General features: G+C 37.7%; 1 protein-coding gene across 20 annotated transcripts in view; it reads right to left on the bottom strand.

Moving 5' to 3' along the window:
• Positions 1-17,393, bottom strand: part of PARD3 (par-3 family cell polarity regulator) — a 588,875-nt gene that overhangs the window by 213,810 nt on the left and 357,672 nt on the right. For all 20 annotated transcript variants that reach the window (XM_027560026.1, XM_027560020.1, XM_027560017.1 and 17 more), the window contains 3 exons: positions 11,583-11,771; positions 10,072-10,242; positions 1,936-2,086 (listed from right to left, as the gene is read on the bottom strand). In XM_027560026.1, the coding sequence (XP_027415827.1) occupies positions 1,936-2,086; positions 10,072-10,242; positions 11,583-11,771 (511 nt within the window). The remainder of the gene's footprint in view (positions 1-1,935; positions 2,087-10,071; positions 10,243-11,582; positions 11,772-17,393) is intronic.

Here is a 17,393-nt window from a genome sequence, read left to right on the forward strand (position 1 = left end):
ACAACTTGTAAAAAAATGTCTTAAAATATCCAAATCATACAATATCAGTTTGGCCTTCCAGAGAAGGAGTCTGTCACCCCCAGCCCAGAACAGAACCCACAATACATTACAAAGCACAGAGCTGAAAGGGAAGTTACTACCCAGCAGAAGCATCTGGAATTTTAAAGTCCATTACATCTCCAGCAGAGGGAAAGGAAAACAATGCCAACTCTAAAGCAAACTTAGGGCTAATGAGGTCATTACTAACAAAAGCAGGGCACAAGACCAAAGAAAAAGAAGGAATCCTCAACCCATATATACAGCATTTCCAAAGGTCACTAGGTGAATTGGGGGCTTTTGGTTTGTTTTTTAGTTTTAGTTTTTCGCCTTCCTCTGAAGCATCAGGGATTGGAGGCAGGATGCAGGTTACAGGAACTGGTGGACCAATGGTCTGATTCAGTATGGCAAGTCCTATGTTCCTATAATAAAGGGGAAATTACAGCAAATCACTTTGTATGCATACAGATCCAGGGACACATATACTCTCTTTCTCTCTTAAGAGGTCTGAATTTTCAACAATAAAAAAAGCGTTTAATGAAGATCAACTGACACACCAAAACTGGAAAAGTAGGGAAAACCTCACAGCAGTGAGGAGAGTGATTATTAATAAATGAAGGTTAATCTAACACACCATGTGCAATGCCTGTCATCTGACAGGTATGCAATACCTTCAGCATTCTTCCCCTGCTCACACCACACCAAGAAGATCAAACAAAAATGTTGACAAAATTAAACCAGAGCGCTGGCATGTCTTTATTCTACGTGTAATAAAATAAGAAATGGGGAATTTAGCAGTATGTCCAAATAAGAAAGCTAGAAGGATTAGAGGAAGAACAACAGAAAATTCTACTAGTCATGTTCATATATTTTTCCGATCATGCCTGGTAGAAAGTTCTTTGAAGGCAGACTGTTTCTCTCTCCTCTTTGCATCTACAGCAAAAGTAAATACAGTGTCTTGCCAACAGCAGGCTTTCCATAAACATACACTGATGAAGAAAACAAATTCCTGTCCCAATGAAGCTTCCTAATGGAGACATGGATTGTATTCAATCTCCAGTAAATGTGCTGAGAATGGAGTTAAATTTAGGCTTGTACTTCATATTAGAGGCTTGCAAAACACACCAGCAATCAAAGCATTTTAGGTCACGTGCTATTTTAATCAAAACAGCTTCTTACATTTTAAATTTGACAACTCTCACAAGCTAATCCCAAGATGAGCAACTCAGTAAATCCAACCACTCTGGTGGCAGAGCAAGTCTTTATTAACCGGATCTGTTAGCAGAGAGCTGAACGGCTGCAGAGCAAGTGCTAATAACCTCATTACCCACTGGGGGCCACACAGACAGAATGGTGCTGAATGCAAACAAAGGACGCAAAACACTGGTTTCAGGATTTTCAAATGAAGCCTTTGAAAAAGTCGAGATGCAATTACAACAGGGTAACACTTTAGTCCATAACAACCACAAAATGTGAATATTTCATATACACATATCTATGTATTTTTTCCTCTCCCTGTAAAGGGTGCTATTATAAAAATATGACTTTGAAATCTTGCCATAAACCTCTAAATTTTGATTAAAAAAAAAAGCCCAAAACACAGCTTCATTTAACATCTCAGACACACTAAGAATATCTTGATCACTGGAAAGCACTTCTGTGTGATCCCCTTCTTTTTCTCCTTTCCCACGTGTTATAGGATCTAAACCTCACTTAACAAAATCAATGTATCGATTGCCTCTCTTGGCATTAACACTTCCTGAATAATTATAACGAACCTGCTCCTTTTCCTCTTGAAAACATGGGACTCCTTTACATTAATATTACATTAATAACCTCTCTGTGAACCAGTAAAAGCATAAACATAAGATGGGACCAACAGGGTTGTACCTGACTCACCCATTATCCTACTGAGCGCAGCGTTTCTTGTGGGTGATTCATCAAGACCCTCGAGCCCGCTGTAGAGGGAGTGGGAAATCCTTCGTTCTCTATCATCCAACACTGTTTCAATGGGCAGCTCGGGTCCAGAGGGGCTCCCAGGTGACTTCAGCTGCAGAGAAAGATGGAGAAAGGCAAAATCAGAAGTGGAGGCCCAGGAGCAGCATGGGGGAATTATAACAACTTGCCCAAGGCCTGCATCCAACTGAGTACCAAATGAACTAGAACTTTTCACCCTGTACCAAAATAATTTGTGATGACAGCTCTGCCTAATGACCAACTTTCTGTGCCACTTTACACTGTGCCTCCCATGAAGTTCTGTCAGATTTCAAGCACTGGAGGAAAAATATGTATATTAAGGGCTTTTTTCCAAACTTATCTTGTTGCTTATTTTTTCAGTTTGATGGTTAAGTATCTGTTGAAGTCAATTTAAGTTATGGTTTAATTCAGAACTTTTTATGACATGCTGCTCTGTGCAACACATGCTTTATCATTACCAAAATGGAAGCTGAAATTTAACTCTGCTTTTTACGTTTAGAGTGTGTAAATACAGCTAACCATTAGCACACCATGGTGTGTGTGCAGGGGAGAATGACCACCTACACTCTAAGACCTAAAGGCCACTTGTTAGCTCAGGTGTCTTCAACAACACCCTGAGCCTCCGTTTTTTCTGCTGAAATTAGAAACAAATTCTATTCTCTCATTGTAATCCTAAGTATGAGAGAAAATAAACCATATAGGATAGGGACCTTCCTGGTGGCCCAGTGGTTAAGATTTTGCCTTCCAATGCAGGAGGTGTGGGTTCAATCCCTGGTTGGGGAACTAAGATCCCACGTGCCTCATGGCCAAAAAAAGCCAAAACATAAAACAGAAGTAAAACTGTCACAAATTCAATAAAGACTTAAAAACCAAAAAAAAAAAAGCTATATAGGATACTGACAATACAGAAGTAAAGATTAAGTATTCTAATGAAGCAGGCAAAGATGCCTATTTCACAAACATACAATCTGCTAGATAAGTGGAGAATATAGGTTGATTCCCATCACTGAGAATTAAAACAGTGAGTGGCATAACAGTTGTGCCTTATAAGTTATGAATTTCATAAAAATAATAGGAAAGAGAAATCTATGCTAGTAAGGCCATGAAACAATAGGGAACAGAACATATAAATACAAATCCTCCCAATGGGGGCTCCAAGGTTAACCACACCTGATGCTTTGGCAAAGGCCTACAGCCAGAGGCAGGGAGGACTTAGGTAGTGGGGGCGGCATGGAGGCAGGGGCTCCAGCACAGCAAAGCAAACAGTGCACGTTCCAAACACAGAGGAAACCACAACCGTGGCTTCTCCATTGGAACAAATTCTTATTTCTGTTAGAAGCTATCATCTGTGTAATATAAATGAGATATTTAATGAAGTTCCGAATTGTAGACTTATCTCGCCCAGTTTGATAAGCACTGGGGAGATTTAATGCATTGAAGGGTCAACACAATTACAACTGGAGGCACGTCAAACTGCAGGAGAATAATAAACGTGCAGTGCTGGTGAATTAGACTCAATAAGGTTTAAATTGTGAAATGAGGATTTGTTTTATTAGTTTTTTTTTTTTAATTGCAGATTACAACGACAGCTTTACTGAAAAGAAAATTAAATACTCAAGGTCTCGGATATAAAAAAATAAAAGAATATTTTCTGAAAGGACATGATGCCATAATTCCAGGGGACTCTGGGGAGGCAAAAACAAAAATAAACACAGCAAATACCTGATATCTTTAAAAATAGACATGCATGAGTACTTTTAATGAGCATAATATTAAAGAGACTCACTATACAAGTCTCAACATGCAAAACCTGCATCCTACACAATAATTTATTTCATCATAAGACAGACAACACATCCTTGAGTTTGCTTAACAAATACATTTAATTGAACTACATAACTGCAATTTTTTAGATGATAAACTCTTTATAAAGCATCTTTATGTGAAACCCCTAAATATCCCGAGAGGCTATTTCAGAATTTTATAAAGTCAAATAAAAATTCCATTTAGAGAATTGTACACGCAGGCTTTCCAGAGAAAAACAATAAGATGCCTGTTCATTAGGAAAGTCATACTTGAGCACTTTCCTGGGAAAGCATCTGCACCTCCCCACCTCCCTAACTGTGTCTAATTTGCATCTCAAAAGACAGATTTAAATGAAGACATCAATGGCCTCCTACATAAATATTTAACAGAAGATACAATGCCTTTTAATTTCTAAAAAAAAAAAAAAAAAAAAACACCGATTGGAGTACTGAGTTTTGTTTTAAATCTTTTGATGATTCTTTTTGTTGTTGCAAGCAAAGAGTTTAAGAAAGAAGAGTGTATCACATTGGAGGTGGGAGTGGCCACTCCAAGTAAGGTGGTCCTAGAAGAGTGGGTGGCCTTCCTGCAATATGGTTTGCTCCCAGGCAGACCATATATTCTCCTTATATGAAAACCTTATCAAATTAAGCTTAATTTGAAGAGGACGCCAAAATAAAAGGACTGCAATTTTCACTTTGTCTTTTCAGCTGCAAAAAAAATGTTCTTCCATGCAACAGAATTCAGTCCCAAGTAGGAGCAGAAGTTTGGGACCCCATCAACTCCAGTGCTAGGAAAATAGGAACGCCTTTTCACCCATTTAAGAGAATTCAGCTCTAGGCTGCAACAAGATAACCTATACTGGAGATCAGCATGAAGTGATACAGTCTTTTCCCAAAGGAATGTGCAAGTGCACGCCATGGGCCAAGAAATATCCTACACTCTTTGACCAGTCCATTTATTTCATTTTCCAGTTGCTAGCCTCACAAAGTAAGAAGCTAAGTGAATAACAAAGATTCATGCCAATCAATATTTATCAGAACTTCATTTACGAAGCCATAAACATTGGGAATTATTCCATACCTAAAAACGATGGAAATATAGCATTCTCTTAAAAAGATATGTGGCTTTTATAATCAGGAAATAATAAGTGCTATTTAATAACAAAAAGCTGGATACTGTCCAATGAATATGCTTTATATTATACACTTGGCCTACTCTTCCTGGGAAAAGGTGAAAGATTGGTTTCTTTTTAAAAATGAATACAGTATCTATAGGGCTTTGTAAAATCTCATGTTGTTGTAAGTGTGCATTAGCAGATCAAATCATGTCTTTCCCATAAAGAGAATGTATCCCACCATCTCAACTATAAACAGTGAAAAGCTGGCACAGATACTGCCCTAATCCCCTTCAGCAAGCCTAAAACTGGGTCCGAGTTAGTAATTGGCACGATCTCATTATCTGATATTTCAGTCTTTATAAGCTTATTCTATTTTATCCCCAATTCCTGGCACAGAGCAGGCACTGGGTGAATAATTGGATGAATAAATTCATTTCTGAGTGAATGACTCAGAGTTTCCTTAAAATGGTTTAGGGATACCATACATATAGGCCATGTGGAAGGACACAGCACAACACCGGAAGTAAAACAAAGTTGATTGAGATGAAAAATCACACACTGTAGAAAGTACTGGTTTGGTCAAAAAGTTTGTTCAGGTTTTCCATACCACTTAAAGGAAAAACCCAAATGAACTTCTTGGACAACTCAATGCTAATATCCAAAGGACAAGTTAACACAAAACAATGGATAAAAAGACGGGGTTTAACTTTGGAAAAGAGTGACCAGAGTTTCAGGGCACAGTTCTGGGTTCTGCTTTTATGAAGAACCATTGCTAATGACCTTCACTCCATGTGGTTGAGAGCAAGGACCAGAGTGTAAAGTAAGCCTGGACGCAGCAGACGCAGAACAGATGGCCTACCTGACTCAGGGTTACTGTCCACACTTCCCAACACAGCCAGAGTATCAACTGCCCAAACAACACACATGCCATCAGACCCTCTCATGTGCCTAAGAGGGATGGACACCTTGCTTCTCAATTTCTTAAATTACTTGCCGGCATTAAGCACATCATTTGACCTCCCTGTGTTTATTTCTTCACACATAAAGAGAATCATAAATGATACCTTAGGCTCCTTTCTATTCTAATATAGCTTTCTAATTCTAAGAGGATTAAACTGAGAGACAGAATTCATTTTAAAGTAGTCCTTGGTCAGTTCAGTGAGTTTTGACAAATTGATAAATCCATGTAACATACACCTCTCTCTGGATAAAGGGCATTCCCATTACCTTATTAAATTCCTCCCTATTATTTCCCACTCAATCCCAACTTGCTCAAAAGCAACCAATGATATTTTCATCCTAGTTTTCCCAGTTCTAGATTTTCATATAAATTAAATAATGTTAATAATAATAATATTAGTAACAGTATAAAAAATTAATAATCCCAACTGATATCACCTTATTCATTGCTATGAAAATGCCTGCTGCGATGATTAACAAGAGCTTATTATATCTATAGGCCAATTTGAGAGAACTGATACTTCAATGATACTGAATCTGCTAATCATGTATCACTCCACTAATTTCGATCTAACTTAATTCTTCAGCAATGTTTTATAGAATTATGAGTACAGAGACTACCTGCATTGTTCAATTCATCCCAAAGTATTTTACAGTTTTTGATATATAGAGCAGGATCAGCTTGCTTTGTGGGAAGACAGGCTTTACTGCAGTGTAAACAAAACGGGTTGAGGGGAAGATCCTTCAGGGAGCTGCAGCACAGAGCCCTGCCAGGTGACTGGGCAGCTGCAGGGGATGGAGGAGAGTAGGGAGGAGAGATTCCAGAGGAGGAGGTGACAGAGACAAGAAAGGCAACTGAGAGGTCAGGGTCACCCCAGATTCCCAGCTTCAATTGCAGAAACAGTGGAGCTATTTCTTCGGGGAAGGACAAAGGCAGATGAAGACCTCGAGGAGGAACTCTAAGAAGAAAAAGTAGAGGTGCCTCAGAGACACACCAGTCCACGTCTCCACTGAAGAGGGGGGTCTGGAACTAGAATAGGTCCCTGAGATGGTAACATGATCGCAGGATTCATCACAACGAACACAGTACCCGAACACCAGGGAACAAAGGTCTCCCAGGGAGCGTGTGCAGAAGACACAGCCTAGGAAATGCCCTGAAGAATACTAACCGATAAAGGAATAGGCAGAAGAGAGCAACCTTAGAGGAGACAGAAGGGCCAGACTGAAGTAGGAGAAAAATGGAGAGAATTGACAGGAAAGGATTCAAGAACGAGGCAGCGTTCACAGACTCCTGAGAAGTCAAGAGGAAGAGATTGAGAAACATCTTCTAGAAAATGTCTCAAATGTGCTGTATGGAAACAAAGAACAGAGACGTGCAAGGGAAGATGTACCTAGTGCAACGAGTTGCCAATTTTTTTTTTTTTTATCTTTGGCCATACCACACAGAATGTGGGGTCTTAGTTCCCCAACCAGGGATCAAACCTGCACCGCCTGCTTTGGAAGCCCCGAATCTTAATCACAGGACTCCCAGGGAATTCCGCAGAGTTGCTAATTTTTAAAGAAAACATATTGAGATAGCACACAGCACTTCCCACATATAAGAGAGGGCAAGGAAAGATGTGACAAAGCACAAAAGATGAGCCTTTTGCAAATTTTCATCTTCTCTAGCTTGAAATTAAGTATGCAAACCCTTGATTTAAAGATGAGTCAGTGAAATAAAGTTCTGTGATACTGTCCAAGGCCGGACTACACAGCTGATGGATAGACCCAGAAGGAGGGAACTTAGCACATTATTCTGGCTTGAGGTTCATGCAGGACAAGACATGCTCTGGTTACATCAATATTTACGGTAACATAATTTACACATACCCTCTCAGTAATTCAGGGAGATGTTTCTCCAAAGGTAATATATAATATAAGTACAACAGCAGCAAAATCATGTCTTAAGACTTATGGGAAGCTGAAATGAGCTCTTCTGTCTTCATATAATTCTTTAGTTAAATCCTGTCAGTACAAAAGGCTTTTCACTGGTATTACAAAGAGAACACAGCACTCGTGATAAGATTTTTTTTTTATCTAATTGCTTTATAAGCTTACTCTATCCTAAGAAATAGTAATAACCAGCAATGTATGAAAGTGATACCGTAAAGAATATTGAATATTAAAGTCTATTACTGCCTACTGCCGCTGTTCCCTTACTTATATCATTTTCATTCACATAAATTCATATGCAGAAGTGAATGAGACAAAAAGATATTGCAGTGGGATTTCAATTCCATGCTTCTTATAGGGAGACAGGGGATCAAATCAGTGCCTTTATCAAAATATTTTCAGGCTAGTACAGGTTTGTTTGGGGAACAAGAGGGAATCCCCTGAACCAGATGAAAGCACGTCAAGATTCAGGATGCTGACCTTGGGTGTGTTTCTCACAGTCTAAGTGCCCATATAATGTTTCAATGCTTTTCTCTGAAGGAAAACGTTGAGAAGGCGACAACAATATGATATACTGTCCAGGAGAACATCCAGGGATGGAACCCCCACCAGTTCTTTTTGTTTGTTTTTTATTTGCACTGGGTCTTAGTTGCAGCATGTGGGATCTAGTTCCCTGACCAGGAATCGAACCCAGACCCCCTGCACTGGGAGATTGGCGTCTCAGTCACTGGGCCACCAGGGAAGCCCCTCAGTGTTTTTATTCACCGCTATCCCCCAGGATCTAACACATTTTCTCAATGAGCATCAGTCTAATGAATACAGTCTTAGGGAAAATCAAATTCTTCCATTTTTTAAAAAGACCTAATAAAGAACAATGTGTCTTGTGAACTAACTGTGGAGATAGCTCTTTACAGGACTTAACGATTAAAATATCAGTGAATGATTTGGAAACCAATAAAAATAACCATTCAAAAAAATCAATCCAGTAGCCTAGTCTGAGGGACTAGAATTTATATTTAAGAATGCAAATGTTTTACTTTCACAGTTTTTCACTATGAAGTTTCTAGTTAAGGTGACACTCTTCTCTTGCTGTCATGGAAATTAACTTGTTAATTAACATTAAGTCATTCTTCATTTGGAAAATAAAAATGTAAAAGTAAGTCTATGGTCAATAATTTTTCAAAAATTGGTCACCTCTCCACTAACTACCCCCTGAGCTCAAAGGTATGTTGCAAAATCCAGTTGTATTAACCAATTGGATGAGCCATCATCATGACCTGAAAAGTTTTCTTTATATATTAAACACAGATTTTAAAATTAAGAAAAACACCTAAGCAGGTTAGGTATACTTTCCAGTTTGTGTGATTTGCTAAACATTTTCTCTTAGTTGATTTAAAAGTATGGGGAGTTGAACATAGAGAAAAACAACAAACAATACTTTCAGCAAGCAGGTCCCACCTCTTTCCTATAGATGGCACATACTTTATAAAATGTCTTAAAAAAATCGTTTTTTTTTTTTTTCAGGTTCTAATATTCATTAACAAATCTATATTTAATTCCCTTTAAATTTTCAAATGCTCTGCTATTGAAACGTAAGTAGTATGTTTCTACTTGGTATGTTTTTGCTATCTGGGAAAACATAAGCTCACGTTCTTCGAGAAAGAAAACCTTCCCACTCACAGCTGGTTAGACACAGCACAGGTGCAGAACCCACCATGGTTTCATGCAGCAGATATCACTGAACAGCAGCTTCTCCAGAGGAAAATGCCCAGCCCTACAGTAAAGGACGAAGCAGGCCAGGCGTGGGAAGGGAGGCTTCCACTTCTGACCACGTCACAAGAGAAACGGGCTCTCCCCCTTGAGGGACTTTGCAAGAGGCACCCAGTCTAGATAAGCAATCGCTGCTTCGGTGTTTCTCCCTCCTGGTTCAACACTGATGAACAGAAAAGAAACGGGACTCTGAGCAGGAATGTGTGGCACCCAGCTAAACAAAGGTGCCTTCCAGATCCCGGCATTAACTCTTGAGGTGGCAACAGAAATATTACTGCATGCTTAGGAATATTTTGAACACAGAATTAAGAAAATAAATCACAATCTAATGACAATGAAATAAACTCTAGCCACCAGAGATAACTGAGAATCTTCTGCGGTAAAGCCCAGGGACCTGTAATCCTTCGTCCAATGTTAGGAGAGAACTTGGTACTAGGGCCATTTCAGATGCCTTTTGTCTTTCTCATCTTTACCTCAGTGCATTTGCTTATTCTCCTCGCCACAATGAGCTGGATCATTCCTCGCTTGTTCCCTTCAGTGGACATGGACCTCCGGAGGGTTTCCATGGCATCCTGGTTTGTCTTGCCCAACAGGGATTCTCCATTCACTGCTATCAGTTGATCATTCACCCGAAGCCTCCCATCCTGGGAAGGAAGCAGGTAAAAATAAGTGCCATTAAATAGTTTGTGATAAAAGAAGCTGCTTTCCCCTTCGTTAGAAAAATAAAATGAAAACAAAGCAAAAAAAAAAGGGGGGGGGGGGCTTTAATACTAATGGATTATGCCCAATTGAACACTAGCATAATAATGTGTAAGCAGCCCTTGCAGCCTGTGTCTACTTCAATCATTTATACATTTGTAAATCAAGTCATTATCATAATCTGTTTACCAAAATAGCATACTAATTCAAAGGACACAAAGTGATTACTTTCCTGCTTCCACAGACACCCAGAGAGGTTATTTACAACCCAAGACGTGCAAAAGCTCCAGGCTATTAGACAATTGCAGAGAAGAGCAGCACCCCCTCAACAGACAGCCAGGACATTTTCTCTCCTCTGGGAAACAGAAGTGACCCACGAGAGGGGAGGGGAAAGAAGAGGGAGGGATTAACCTTTCCTGTCAGGCAGGTCTGTGCCAGAACCTGAGCTAAGTCTCTGCAAAGATAATCTTCATTTCACTAGCATGAACCTGGGCTGTGAACTCAGAGATCAAAAATGAGGAGCTGAAGATAAGACTTGCATCCCCAAATGGAACATCACTGAGATTTCAGCAGTTGTTTGATCCTGTTTGGGTTATTAGGCAAAAAGCCAGAAAACATTTAAGTGTTACAGGGGATCAGAAATATGCCATCCCAAAACACACCACTTTGGCATAGGGATTATTCTCAGCGGAAGGCAAGTGAGAAATGTCAGACACAGAGAGAGGGCTCTGTCCTCCGTGCCTCTGGCTGAACCCAGGGGAGAAGGTCCTCCTTGTGAAGGTGCCAGTTCTCTTCTCTCTAACCTGGAAGTGGAGAACGACCCTCACACCAGAGACAGAGACTTACTGAGATGAGTCTTCAGAAACAAACCTTATAAAAGGAGACTTTTCTTCCATGGGTTCCCTTCAGAGCTTTACCATCCCACAACTGACTGCCCCTGGAAGCCCAAACCGTCTTTCTTTGTCTAATCCCTACTCTACAACTTATCACCATTTGCTAAAATGGTATACAAGCTTCTAAATCTAACTGCTTCCCTAGGTTTTCACTTCTTCCTGGGGAGTCCCCATACACATAAAATTGGAAATTTTACCATCAGTAAAATTTGTAAACTTTTTCTCCTATTAATCTGTTTTTTGTCAGTTTACTTCACAGGCCACAGAAATGAACATACATAGGGAAGAGGAATGATTTCACCCCAACCACTTAAATGTTTCCAAGGAATAGGGCTATAAATTAAACATTTTTGTGAGTGCGCACACACTTGATAAGACTGACATTGGCTTACTTTCGATGCTGCTCCTCCATTAATAATGGACTTGACGAAGATTCCCAAATCTGCGTGGTTCTCTTTCGACCGGTTACCTTTGACACTGACGCCAAGACCAGCAGATCCTGAATCATTCAGCGGAACTTCAAACGTCAGAAATTCCCGGGTGCCATCAGGTGTGAGAACAGTATCCTCATCTTCTGCTTTCTAACAGGAAACAAAATCGCACAGTTATATTCCAATGTTTCTGTTATTTTGAAGGACTGCTAATGAGCAGTTCTTTAATCATAACAGGCACAGTATTTCCATGGAAGTTCCACAACAGGATCCATGATAACAGCATATTCTGCATCCCCTCCAGATGATTCCTGGAGCCAGCTGCTAATATTTTTATGTGACTCTTGTTTCAATATTGAAACAAACCTAAACCAGATTCTGAGAAATATAGGAGAAAAAATGTAGCAGAAGGATTAAAGACATGTAGACTCCTAGAGTTTTGGTTTGTTTTTCTTTTTTGTGGGGGGTTTTCATCTGTTTATATATTCTAAACCACAGGAGAAAAACAGAAACAGCAGGAAATCAAAATAAATATAATTCATTTGTCCCTTTGTTTTTCACTAGAAATTTTCAATGTTATTAATAGCTTAATGTTCATTAAGGGTGTATTATCTTATTCTCAAACAACAACAAATCCTGATAATACAAAGTCAGCAGAAAAAGGGGTTCATTTTCAGAGAGTTGCTAGAGAGTTTTAACCTTCAACATTTGTGAGACAAAGTAGAGATAAACAACTTTAGAACAAAATTTTTTTCCACAGTACTGTATGATACATACTGCAGCTGGTGGATATTATTCAAGCAATATTATTTAATTAAGAGTTGTATATGCCAATCTTGATTTTGTAATAGTAGACATCAAGTGCATAAGAAGATTGCTGCAGAACCCAACACATTTGAGATGCACAAACTTTGCCCAGCTCCTCCCCAAAAGCAAGGAGCAAGTGAATGTCTCAGGTATAACTGATGAAAGGCAGTGTGATGACATATAAGTATTTGGACACCGGAAGAGGACCTTGGTAGTGTTCCCAACTGTACGCTGGCCATCTAGACATGTGGCACAAGTTCTTTGAATCACAACTAAATGCCTCATCTAAGCTTACAAAGTTTTCCTCCTTCTCTTTTCGTACTTTCGGAATATTTTTCCTGCATCCACCTAGTCATTCAGACTGAGATTATCAAAATACGCTTGAAGAATGGTTAAACATCTAATGGTACTTAATGAGGCTGGATTATAAGGCATGCTTAAAGATTGCACTTTTAAGAACTGTTCAATTACACATGTGTAAGCCTACTGCAGAGCAATGGAACTGTGGGCAGACTTCAGCTTTTTTCTTTGCACCTCAACAAATTTTTAAAAATTTTCTAATAATTATCAAAATTAACATAATAATATAAAATAATTGTTAAAAGGCCTTTGGGAAGTTAACGTGCAATCTGAGATATCTCAATCAGATGAAATAATTTTTGGACATACAGAGTTTATCAGTAAGAGTCTTTTTTTAGATTATCATAATACAAGAGGTACATTATCCAAATCCACAATAATGTGATTTATTTGTTGTTTCTAACTTACTAATATTCAATGCTAACACTCACTGTGCCATCTGAAAAGATAGCCTCAAAGTTATCAGGACAAGGTATGTTTAAAAAAAAAAACTCTAATATGTTAAAAATATGAAAATTATATACTAAAGAATATTTTTAAAAGAACTTGAAAACATACAGAGGGATAGTATGTTAACTATAAAAAGTACCCAAATCAAAATAAATCCTATACCTGTGCATTATAAAAGCCTTCTTACATTTAAAATATTCCAAGAGAATAATTATAGCTCAAATAAAAATCAATGGATTGGGGAAAAATAAACATTAAATATTCTATTAAAATACTGACATCTTAGTTACTATGCAAAAGTATCTTTATATATTTGTTTTGCTCTATAAATTTTATTTTCATCCATATGGTTCAAAACAATTGGAGAGCATAAATAAAAACCTTGCATGAATGAACATAGCTACCTCAATATAAAATGTTTCTGATGTTTGAAATACAAAATAGTTTCAGAACACAATACAGCCCTTCTAGTTTAAATTCAGAGGAAACTGAAAGATAAAATTCACTTTGTGAATCAGAACCAGTACTTATATTCCTGGGAAAACTGCATTTGAAAAGACACAGAAACCAAAGACAGTCCCTTACAAGGGCACTTTTAAGTCTGATCATTCAGTACATTTATTTGCCCCAAATCTGGAAGGTTCTTAATTGTCACTTACTGATTTGTAGCTTCAGTTTGATTTTTTAATGTTTACTTACATTGACATTTCCATAATGTTCTACTAAGACTTAAAATTTTCATTTTTCTTCTACTCGAAAAATCAAGATAAGGAGCTGACTGAATACGTGAACAGAAATTTTAATGAAGTTCAAATCATTTCCTGACATGTTGCCCTGCTCCGAACCTGTTTTAAAGGAGACTGTATTCTCCATGGAAAAGTTTCATTTCTTATGAAAACTGCAGGATGGGAGTAATACTCTTTCTCAGCTTTCTTATCGAGTCTTAAGTCATTATTGTCATTAAAACATTTAAGTGAGAGACTGTACTTTTCATTTGATATTGTATTATTAATCCATTTCACTCCTGACATGAGTGAAATTAACACCAGTTTTTACAACTTAATTCTCCAGCAGCAAAATGTTTTTAAAAAATTTGCTCTTCAAAAACTATTTCAAAGTCTACTTTATAGAGAATTTTTCCAAAAATCTTACTAGTATGGGGATCTCTTCATTCTGATACAAGGAGAAGCTAATTTTCTATCATCTTCAACTGTTACTCCATCCAGATTCTGTACTGTATCAACTGTTTCTTGAGTCAAGATTTTTTGTAAAGAAACACAATAAATACTTTGTTTCCCTTTAATTTGCCCCTTAAGCCATTTGGACATGAATGTCACTCAAATACACATCATGTCCCTCATATGCACACGTGATTTTTTTTTCTGTCAATACAATCTGGCATGTTTTCCCTTAGCCATTACTCTATAGGCATTTTTGCCTTCTAATGCCCAGAAAAAAAAAAAAAAGAGCATTTTTGCTAAGCATATTAGAAACAGAAAACTTAATGCATAGGCAGTATGAAGGCTATTTATTTTCCCAATAATCCTCAGGATGGCAGAAAAGATGCACACGTATGTGCAGCGAGACAGAAAAATAGCCACAAGTGATCTGCACTAAAGCCTAGTTTTCCTTTCTGCCCCAAACAACAGTCCCAATAGCCGAGGGGACACAGGTGGACCACAGGCCACTCTGAGCCTGCAGTTAATCTGCAAACTTGGTAGCAAAAAGTAGAAGTTGATTATATTATGTGGCCAAAACATGGTCATTGGGCAGGGATTAGCGCTAGGATGGGCAAGACAGGGCTGAAAATTTTATGATGGATCTTACAAAATAAGTACGGCGTCATATTCTCATGCCTAACTTGAGTTTTCATACAAGTTAAAGACAGAATACACTAACTCAACATCTAGAGTTTAAATAATATGCAAGTGTAGCAGACAAATAATAATAACCATTTACAGTTTTAATCAAGAGCAGGATTTTTTAAAGTAAGAGATGGTAGGAAAGGAAAGTGAAGTCGCTCAGTCGTGTCCGACTCTTTGCGACCCCATGGACTGTAGCCTACCAGGCTCCTCTGTCCATGGGATTTTCCAGGCAATAGTACTGGAGAGGATTGCCATTTCCTTCTCCAGGGGATCTTCCCAACCCAGGGATCGAACCCAGGTCTCCCGCATTGTAGACAGACACTTTACTGTCTGAGCCACCAGGGAAGTCCAAGAGATCGTACTGTGTTTATATTTTAGGCATAAAGGAATAACCCTACAGTTTAAGCTATAGATTTTATTTTATCCCATATGCAAGATGAATGTTTATGCATGATATTTGTGCTGATATTTTAAGGTTAATTACTCTTATTAGCAAAGTTAAAATGTCACATCTGGTTTTATGTGCTCTTTTCTGATTCAAACAGTAGATCTAAAATAAATAATATTTAAAAAATTTTTAATGTTTTGCTTGATGCTACAAATACTGAGGAGGGGGGAAAAAAAGGTTTTGTACCATTGTTAATCTGTAATGTGAAGCCAGAAAAATCATTTCTCAAAGAAACCCCACAAACCCAAATTGAGGGACATTCTCAAAGTAATTTGCTCTTCAAAAATGAAAACCAAAGATAAACTGAAGAAACGCTCTGGATTAAGAAGGACTAAAGAGACATGACAACGAGACGCCAGGCTGACTGTACAGTGGAAACTGGACCAGAATGCGATGCATGTGTATTCATTCGTTTGTTCACGTCTGCACACCAAGAGGGCCACTAACTGAGACAGCAGGTAATCCAACACTGGTAAGTCGATGTTGGCTTCATGGCTTTGATGACTATAACCTGGTTACATGCAAAATGTCATTCTTTAGGATACACACACTGAAAGGTTTACAGGTGAAGGGGAATTATGTCTACAATTTATCTCAACTCTGAAAAAAATTATACAGTGGAAAGGAAAGATGGAGATATTAGAGGGAGGGAGAGGGAAGAATGGAAGAAAATTACATATCAAATGTGGTTAAATATTAACAAAAAGACAAATATACTGGAGCTCCTCAGACTATTCTCGAAACTTTTCTGAAAGAATGATGTTTTAGGATAAAAATTACACATAGCAATTAATCCAGAATAGTATTGCTATATCTAAAACAGTTCTTATTTTTAAAACAAACATTACTACCAATATAATCTTTAAAATGACATGAGCTCAATAGCAAAAAAAAAAAAATAGAATAAATTTTAAAGATAATTTTTATCACTCTACCATTAAAGGACGACAATAAAAAATAACTAAATTTCCCAAGGGAAAATACACCAAACATTAGGAAAACTTTAACTTACTTTAGTAAAAGTAGGGAATTTCAAATGAATCCCCTAAACATGGATACAGATTAATTATACAAAATCATTACTATTTTTGTAAGATCATGAAAATATTATTCTATCCCAATCTTGGAATAAGGTTGTTTTAAAGTAAGTTTGAATCATTTGAATTGAAAAGTATTTCACTGAATCATAACTTAAAGCTTGAGTACTTAAAGCACTAGAAATAGCACATATTTTATAAAATTCTTGGTGATAATAGCAACATTTGATGGTCAAAGCCAAACTATTGTGATTACTTTAACATATGATTAGGTTAACATATGATTACGTTAACATATATTTGATTAGGTTAACGTGATTAATGTGTGATAGTAGAAATCTTCAACAAAAACTCAAACTAGAGAATTTTGTATTCTTCCATCAGTGTTAGCCAGGAGAGCCCATGTTTGAGGATCAGAAATGTGTGATGATCAGAAATGTTTGATGAACAGTTTATCCCAAAGAATTTATAAAAGGCTATGAATGAAGAAGTACCAACCCATAATTCAACCCCCCATTAGGCTCACTATGTGCTTTGTCTGACTTTGGGCTGTTTTTCCCCCAGCTTTTTGAGATATATTTGACATATAACACTGTGTGAGTCTAGGACGTACAAAGTGTTCATTTGGTACATTTATATATTGCAAAACCATCAACACCATCGTTTAGCTAACACACCTCCATCACCTCACAAAACTACATTTTTTTGTGGTGAGAACATTTAAGATCTACTGTCTTAGCAATTTTTGAGTATACAACACAGTATTATTAGCTATAATCATCATGCTCTACATTAGACCTCCAGA

The sequence above is a fragment of the Bos indicus x Bos taurus genome, chromosome 13 (assembly GCF_003369695.1).
Source record: "Bos indicus x Bos taurus breed Angus x Brahman F1 hybrid chromosome 13, Bos_hybrid_MaternalHap_v2.0, whole genome shotgun sequence".
NCBI lineage: Eukaryota > Metazoa > Chordata > Mammalia > Artiodactyla > Bovidae > Bos > Bos indicus x Bos taurus.